This window comes from Phaseolus vulgaris, chromosome 4 (assembly GCF_051622355.1).
Source record: "Phaseolus vulgaris cultivar YP4 chromosome 4, ASM5162235v1, whole genome shotgun sequence".
In the NCBI taxonomy this organism is placed as follows: Eukaryota; Viridiplantae; Streptophyta; class Magnoliopsida; order Fabales; family Fabaceae; genus Phaseolus; species Phaseolus vulgaris.
In genome coordinates this window covers 30,825,220-30,834,705 of record NC_143501.1, presented here as the reverse complement: position 1 = coordinate 30,834,705, position 9,486 = coordinate 30,825,220, and the positions used below count along the sequence as shown (strand labels likewise).

At 29.3% G+C, this 9,486-nt stretch overlaps 1 protein-coding gene across 1 annotated transcript; it reads left to right on the top strand.

The window, feature by feature from the left end:
• Nucleotides 1-1,766: 1,766 nt before the first annotated feature.
• LOC137837355 (fructose-1,6-bisphosphatase, cytosolic) lies at nt 1,767-8,051 on the top strand. Its single transcript, XM_068646336.1, has 12 exons — nt 1,767-2,119; nt 2,233-2,280; nt 2,495-2,569; nt 2,994-3,055; nt 3,285-3,351; nt 3,861-3,974; nt 4,260-4,346; nt 5,351-5,421; nt 5,511-5,576; nt 6,593-6,679; nt 6,755-6,830; nt 7,735-8,051. Exons 1-12 carry the CDS (start codon nt 1,961-1,963, stop codon nt 7,846-7,848), a joined length of 1,026 nt encoding a protein of 341 aa, XP_068502437.1. The 5' UTR covers nt 1,767-1,960; the 3' UTR covers nt 7,849-8,051.
• Nucleotides 8,052-9,486: the final 1,435 nt, after the last annotated feature.

Sequence of the window (9,486 nt, the reverse complement as noted above, 5' to 3'; positions counted from 1 at the left end):
AGCTAATTCAAAAGTGTTAACATTAAATATCATATTATTCAACATTCATATTATGACATTTAAATAAAAACAATTATATATTTCAGTTTGTATTATTTTATAATTTATTTTGTTGTGTGATTGAGTAGATTTTCTTTCACAAAGTTTTCATATTATGACATTTAAATAAAAACAACAATGTATTTCATTTTGTATTACTTTTTAATCTATTTTGTTGTGTGATTAAGTAGATTTTCTTTCACAAAGTTTTAATAAATATAATATATTTATGAATACATCATATTTCAAAATTGTTATTTGTGAAAATTATTTTACTTCTTCCGTCAAATTCTTTTCACTGTTAAATAAAATTATTAAATATTTATTAAATTACTACATTATTTCTTTTACAATACTTACTTTAATTTACTATCTGTTACGGTATGTTAAATGTGTTTATTTAATAATATATCAAATATATTTATTTAATAATAGAAAGTTATATTATACTATGTTTTTAAAATTAATATATGTAAGATTATATATTTTAAATTCCAATATTTTATCTTAAAAGAGATGTGTTTTATTAAATATGTGATTAACAACTAACAAGATAGTTAGGCCAATATATTATTCTTAAATTTTAATTTTTTTATTCAAATAACTTATTTAGATACTAAAAATGAAAAAATAAAAAATATATTTACTGGAAGTATTTTTTTATTTTCTTATTTAATATATATTATTTAATTATTTTTTAATAATACAGAAGTTTTCAAAACCTATATATTTAAAGAAAACATTTTTCAACTCGCTTAAATTTTTGTTTTTATTAAATTTATATTATTTTATTTTGTGTAAAATATCGATTTTATCTATTGTTAGATTATGTAATTGATAATTTATTTAATTCTGATTTATAAGTTATAATAGAACTCATTATATTTTAAAATGTTAAATTTACTTTTTAATATCATATAAGTTTCAAAACTATTTAAAGGAGTCACTTTTCAACCATTCTTTCTTAGATTTTATTTTTGTTAAATTCATACTATGTTTTGTGTAAAATGTCGATCTTATTTATTGTTGTCGATCTTATTTATTGTTATTACTTTGTTTTGTGATCTTATTTATTGTTATTACTTTTTTTGTGTGTAAAATGTCGATTTATATATTGTAAATTATAATTTATATAATTTTGATTTGTAAATTATGATGAAACTCATTACATTTCAAAATGTCAAATTTAATATATTAATTATATTTTAAAATATTATATTAATATATAAAGAATATTTTTTTACTTATTTTATATTATAATTTAAATATAAAATTTTAGAAAAACAACTTTGCATTGTACAAAAAAAAAAAGATAACTAATTTTTTTCAAAATTTGAAACATAGTACAGGAAAGAGAATGAAGAAATTCAAAAATTGGGACATAATAAAAGGAAAGAGAATGAATACATAAAGATAATAGAATGAATATATATTATTATATAATTTCGGGACATAATAAAAAGGGAAGAGAAGGAATATTTATTACTAGAGAAAAAGAAATCCTACGCAACAAGACTGAGACATTTCATCTTTATATGCCACGTGTCTTAGTAGCTCCAACACCTTTCTGAACAGATAATATTAAAAAACAAATAATATTATGAAACTTTAATGAATTTGTTTATAAAGTTATTTATAAACAATAAAATGATAAAAATATAAATACATATAAAATACATTTAAATTCATTAATAATTTCTATAAGTTTTACTCTTATCATAAAAAAGAGGGATGTCATGCACTGACCAAATCTCGCTGGTAGATTTAGTCCACGGTTGCCACCTCAGTAGTCTTCTTTTTAATAATACTCAACATCTCTCGTCTTCTTCCTATTAAATAGATAAATATATTCACTAACTAACTTGATGTTTCCGATGTGGGATTAAGTTGTTCAGTTTATTGAAGATTGTTGGAATTGAAGATGGACCACAGTGCCGATGCACATCGCACGGACTTGATGACCATAACGCGCTTCGTGTTGAACGAGCAATCCAAACACCCTGAGTCACGCGGTGATTTCACCATCCTTCTCAGTCACATTGTGCTTGGTTGCAAGTTCGTTTGCACCGCCGTTAACAAGGTTCTTCCTTCGATTTCTCGATTAATTTTACTCCAAAATTAAGATGAAGACTAATGAAACTTCTATTATAGTTTTGTGTTTATGCTTGAATTAATACATAGTGACCTCTGCAGGCTGGACTTGCGAAACTTATTGGACTCGCTGGAGAGACCAATATTCAGGTATTTGTGTGCTTGCTTCTTCATAAATAAATCCATGAATTATTATTTTTTAATTTTTACTTTTGGTGTGGTGTGGTGAGATTTTAAGACACTGTTTGCAATGCCACTGCGATTGTGGCTATCTGTCTGTAATAATTAAGACCCTGTGTGAGTGGATTATATTTATTTAATTATTTATTTTTTTGTTTTCGTTGCATTTGTGTTTGGAATGAAGGGTGAAGAACAGAAGAAACTGGATGTTCTTTCCAATGAGGTTTTCATTAAGGCTCTCGTAAGCAGTGGCCGAACCGTAAGTGATTATGTGATTTTCTTTCTTTATTTATTTTGAGGTTCTGAAGAAGGATCTGCTTTGCAACATCAAGGTTTTGGGATTTTTTATTTTGTTATGATTCTATTTGCTCACAATTTTATACAGCAAAAACACGACTTCAATTTAAAATTTTGATTTATTTTGAGGTTTTAAAAATGGTCCAGACTACGATTTAGACTTGAAGGGTTCTGGATTCTCTATGATTGCATTTGTTTACAATTTTACACAATTTCGAAATTACAACGAAACCATATGAATTTTAAACCTTCGTTATTTTAAGGTCTAAAACAACAAAACCCTGATCATAGTTTAAAACTTCGATTTGTATGTTTATTTATCATTTATTTTGGCTGTGATGCTATGAATGAGGCTTCTGATGATAGTGTTGTCTATCTTTGAACAGTGTATCTTGGTTTCTGAAGAAAACGAAGACGCGATAATTGTGGAGCCTTCTAAGCGTGGAAAGTTGTTCATTCTCTCTGTTTTCTAGTTCTGTTAGTTTTTGTTCTGTGTATGAGGTTTTAAATTACAGTTGCAACAACTACTGTCACATGTTTGGCAATTGTGACTTGTGCAAGTTACAGCTGCATCATGGGACCGTTTCTGCAATTAAAAAACCTTAAAGAAAATGTCTTGCTTGATTTTTCTGTTCTGACTAGTTTGTTCGATGTTTTGGTTTTTAATTGTTGGGCAGGTACTGTGTTGTTTTTGACCCCTTGGATGGCTCGTCAAACATTGATTGTGGGGTTTCCATTGGCACAGTACGACCCCTCGTCCATCTTGCAATTATTACTATTATGACAAAAATTTAAACGCAATTTCTTACATGTTTTCGTGTTGTTCTTAGTTAAAATTAGAGTCTTAACTCAATAGAAAAGGCTAACAATCTCTAACACATTATTTTTTGTATAGAAAGTTACAAATTTTGTATAGGTTTAATTCTACCTACTGATTTTGTAGTTTTCAATAAATTTTAGTCAATTATAAAGTGTGATAGAAAGAATGTGTTACTAGCATTCCTTGACTGCGAAATTTATGTGTTTAATGCAAATTTTACTGAAGTAAGCTTCAATTGTAATTAAGAAAAGCAGTACCAAAATGATCTAAGAAACTACACAAGTATATATAACTTTTGTCCATCACCACCACCAATAATAATAATATTATAATTGTGCTTTCAATGGAAATCCTCTGTTGCTTGAGTTATATAAGGAAGGATTAAAATTCCTGACTAACTGGATATTGCGTCTGCCAATTGAATATGTTGTAGATTTTTGGAATTTATACGTTAGCAGATGTCCATGAACCAACTGTAGAGGATGTCCTGCTTCCTGGGAAGAAAATGGTGGCAGCTGGTTATTGTATGTATGGAAGCTCTTGCACGGTATGATAAACCTATATAATTTTTTATTTAGAATTTAGATAACAGTCTTTGTTGGGTGCGCCTGTTTTCTGCTTTTTCTTCATTCTGTTACATATTTTATCCTTTGGGACAAAATTTATTACGATAGTATGAATTTTTGTTTCACATTTTTGGGGGGAAGTAGAAAACAATATCCAATCTTCTTTTTTTCTGGAATGGCTGAGGACTGAGACTTTCCTTTGCTTTCATTATAAACTTGCAATGCTTAATAACTCAATTTCAATTTGAAACCTATTGGTTTTGCAGCTTGTGTTAAGTACTGGAGCTGGTGTTAACGGTTTCACCCTTGACCCATCTCTTGGTGAATTCATCCTAACTCACCCTGACATTAAGGTATTACTCTTATCACTTATGCGTGACTATTATAAATTATCTTCTCTCAGGAAATGCTTGCCGGGCTGCTCGGCTTGTATGAAAGTCAGGACCTGATTGATTTTTCTATTTGTTCAAACTGAATCTAACGAAAAATATTTCTCTTATCACTTATGCGTGACTATTATAAATTATCTTCTCTCAGGAAATGCTTGCCAGACTGCTCGGCTTGTATGAAAGTCAGCACCTGGTTGATTTTTCTATTTGTTCAAACTGAATCTAACGAAAAATATTTCTCTTGGCCTTAAACTATGCCCACATCAATTCACTGGTCAAAGACTGAGCAATTTCAAATTGAATGCCAGAGGCTTTACTTCCCATACAAACTTGCTCAACTTATTTTAAAGTTAGGATGACAGTTAATCATTTTCCTTCTTTAGAATAAAATGTTGGACGATATTAGGTAAAATGTGTCTTAATCCCTCAAAATATCTTAAAATCCAGTTTGTATCTATATAAAAACTGAATGCTTTTTTAATATCTTCTTCTACTAAAAGTAATGTAGTTTTATTTTAACCCTTTTCGGGGATTAAAAACATGTATTTTGTATTGCAATATAGGAACTAAAAACATGTATAATTTTTACAAGGACTTAAGTCCAATTTCAAAATATTTTCTAGAACCCTATTGTGCCCAACAATATTTATTAACTATTTAGATGATTGACATAAAAGAATTATTGACATGATCTGTTCTCCTTGAATAATAGCAATGTACGAGGGCATATGTTTTTCTTTCTGTTATTTTTTTAATCTGAAGGAGTCCCTATTTAAACCTTCGGAAGTAGGCATTATGTTCCTGTCCAGTGTCCTTTGATAACCATGATTTTTTATCATCGCACCAGTATTTCTTGATCTTTACCAGATTTTAAGGCAGATAAAGTTACTGCACCAATTCATATAGAGTATAAACACACGTATAACCATGCCATATGTTGATCATTTGATGTATTGTTCTTTGTGCAGATCCCTAACAAAGGAAAGATTTATTCAGTAAATGAAGGAAATGCCAAAAACTGGGATGGTCCTACTGCAGCGTATGTTCGAATTTAGTAATGTCATAGTGTTCTCAAGCACTAAAGAGCTAATTTTGCCATCTTGTAATTCGTATTTTGCTTCTGTTCAGTTACGTTGAAAAATGCAAGTTTCCAGAAGATGGTTCATCGCCAAAGTCTCTAAGATATATTGGAAGGTATCATTAGATTCTCAATCCTTGAAGTAGTTCAATTTACTCAGTGCCCTTGTTTTAGTCCTCATAGTTGAATTAGTTAATTGCCACCCTGCAACTTCTTATTTTCTAACAGCTAATACAAACAACTATTAGAAATAATAATCAGACAAAAGTTAGATTTATAAACAGGTACGGTACGAAGAGTAACATTTAATAATAAATGAATTAAATGTAGTCACCTAAGACTCTCCTTGGGAATGGTTAGCTCTATAATGAAGCTTGCAAATTTTAGTCAAGTTGAGTTTTTATGTATTAATGCTATCTATAATTTGTTGGGTATTGGACCCCCTTCCTTTGTGGAGAAAAATACCCAAATTGATTCAAATTTTGGTGATTTGCTATTACTGTTCATTTGTGTTAAGATCTTTCCACTGTATTAATTGTTAGAGTGTTCTATGTATTGTTATTGTGTTGTCGTTTCCGATTATAATTAGCAGTCATTGCCATAGTTTGTCGAGAATCATTAATTTTCTAGCAGTTGATTTATATTTTCTGGTCTAACACTTTTTTACCTTCAGTCTAAATCAGACACATCAATTCACTCTGAACTGTGAACTTTTTTTCTGGATGAAATTTACCAAAGCATACATAAAGGATGATGAGTCATAGAATAGAAGGTAAAAAGACCTGTAATGTAATCCATAGATGTAATTGTTAAATTAATATCTTAGTTCGTTTGTTAACAGAAAAAGCAATAAGAAAAATGATAATTCGGGTGTTCTGAAGAATGTGATGGTTCAATAGTCATTTATGCTTAGAAATACATATTATGTTCAATTGCTCTGAAAGTAATCTGCTAACAGGAGTTTATTAATAGCTATTATGAGTTCAACTCAACTTTGCTTTGCATTATCCTCATGAACTATAAACCAAAAGAAATCCTCATGAAGTAATGCTCTTGAATGACACCGCAGAATGTCTACCCTATATAAGTTCAACTTCTTTTTTCAATTTACGACATTTCTATACATTAACAGCATGGTAGCTGATGTTCATCGTACATTGCTTTACGGAGGCATCTTTTTGTACCCTGGTGATAAGAAAAATCCTAACGGAAAACTTCGGTATGTCATGTTTAACCTTCGTATTTAGTCATTCATTTGAAATTGATGGCTTATGAATTGAACTGTTCTGTGTAGTGTTCTGTATGAAGTCTTCCCAATGTCATTTTTGATGGAACAGGCAGGAGGACAGTCTTTCACGGGCAAGGAACGGGTAATTTACATCCTTTTTTAACTGATTCTGCCAATATTTCCTTAGTTTAATTAATATATTTAGGTCTCTATAACTTTTTCTACTCAAAAATCTATATTTAATTTTTTATACAATCAATTTTTTTTTATATTTTAATCCTTATATTTTCATTTTATAGCGGTTTTTACACTGCCAAAAAATAAACTGTAACAAAAAAAATTGTCCATATAAGAATTAAAGTATTGAGTTTTTAGACACAACCTATAAAGCACAAGCATCTCTCTTATTTGAAGTATTCTTGTGTCGAACAAGTTTCCCACACCAACACTTTCTGACGTTTGTTCGACATATTTTTTACACAAGCTAGCACCTTCACAAAACTGAAAAACTTCCGTATATATGGACACAAGTTAATATTCATTAGGCCTACTTCATCAACTTGAACATTTTGTTTTATTACTCTTTTCATTATGCTTTCTCTTTCTGCCTGTATGTGGTGTCTCCAAGTCTTATTTTATGTCAGTGTTTGTATCATGCCCGGTTTGATACGTCTTTCATATGGTATAAACTAAAACAAATAAGGACTAAATTATTAATTAAACATTTTTTTCAGTAATTTGAATCACCTCTACACACTCTACACACTCTTGCAAATGTTTTGTTTGGTAGTACGAAAATAGGTGGAGGGTGTAATAGAGAGAGTGAAAGTGATGTGAAATGAAAATAAAAAATGAGATCCATTAGTATTTTGTAGTCCTTTGGTGGAATGAAAATGAAGTTGAAATTGGATGAGATTCACTTATTTCTATTAATTCTTTTATCGATTCTTGTTCTTCTCCCTACCAAATGCAACCAAAGGAAATATGGCTGTATAGTTTCAAAGGCACCATTTGGCAATGAACTGATGAATGTTATATGTGATCAGGCACTTGATTTAGTTCCAACGAAGTTGCACGAGCGATCTCCCATTTTCCTTGGTAGCTATGATGAAGTTGAGGAAATCAAAGCGCTTTATGCTGCTGAGGGTGAAGAAGAATGATCCTGAAAAACATGCATCCTTGTATTTTTGGCTACTCACATGCACTTGTTTTCCCATTTTTATTAGCAGGTTCTTATTGAAAACTTCTTAGCTGCTATGTATTTATGCTAATAAAAGTGGTTAGCGTACCTTTCATGGTTATAAAATTTATGTATATAAAAATTATTTAGAATAAAGTAGCAATTTAGCATGGTCCTGTTTAATTTGCCTCCAAAAGCATTTCAAAGTTAAATCCGCAAATACCTCTACAACGTCATTAACACATTTTCATTACCTTTATTTCAAATTAGTATAATGAAAGTACACATTTCAAAATACTTGTCAGCTCGGTTTCCTCATTTATGTTGTCTTTGGATTAAAGAGGGAATTTGTGGGAAGGAAAGAGAGTGAATTTGTGAAGGTGTGTGAGGATTAGAGAAGATGTGTGACGATATGTGAGGTGGTTTGGATTGAGGGATGATAGAGTGGATTTGTGAAGATGATTTATTGAAATTTTTTTAAAGATGTAAAATGTAAGTTTACAAATTTATCCTTATTATTACAAAATATTTGAACAATGAATTATGATATATATGTTTTGTGTAGATTTGAATTAATTAAATTTTCTAATATACAATATGCATATTTACTTTTATTTTTTAATGAAATATTAAAAATATAATAGAAAATATTTTTGTGTCAAATTGAAATAAATTTATTAAATATATTAAAAATTATAAATATAATATTTATTATTATATATTTGTTATTTTTATAATTAGTATGTGTTGTTGTTATTATAATTTTATTTTATTATTTTCATTATTTATAATTATTTGTTGTTATTAATAGTATAATTAAATATTTTTTATATTGTTAAAAATGGTATTTTGATAAAATGCAATAATTCTACATGGAATCAACACAAATCTCTTCAGAGATTGAAAAAAACATTCTCACCCTCCACTCCATCCACTCTCAAAACCCCCTAAACAAATAGAAGAATCACCCCTCCCTTCCTGATACCTAGAAACAAACACAGCCTAATGTATAACAAATTAAGTCTATTCGTACTAAAACAAATAACATCCTGGAAAAGACTAAAAAGGCAAATTCTTCATGCACCTTCATTGCTCCTTCTTGCACCTTCATATAATTTTGAAAATTCAAATATACCACCCTTGAGAGTATACTGGATTGGCCAATTTGGACACCTCTTTTTTTTTTAGTATCGGCTTGTATAATCTAGTAGTTGAAATCAGATCCAAAATTGTATACCGTATTGTACAATCCGATATATAAGTTTCGGTTCAGTTTCAACTACCAAATTGCACAAGTTGGTATTCAACTAAAAAATAATAATTCTAGAATTGTTAGTCCAATATAAAAGTCAAGTTCAAATAAAAGAATATCTACAAAACCAAAGTTCCACAGCATAGCAAGAAATAAAGCAGATTTGACAAGTTTAAATATTAGTTCACCGAATACAAATTTATGATAAATGTTTGAAGATCACAACTATGCAATTAGGGAAAAAATGATTTACCTTCATAGTAGTAACACTCATGAGTATAATGAAGTATGTATTTCTTGTTAGTTTCAAGATTGGAGGATGAGAAGTTAATGACAGGAAAAGTAAAATTAAAGTTGGGCATGCTT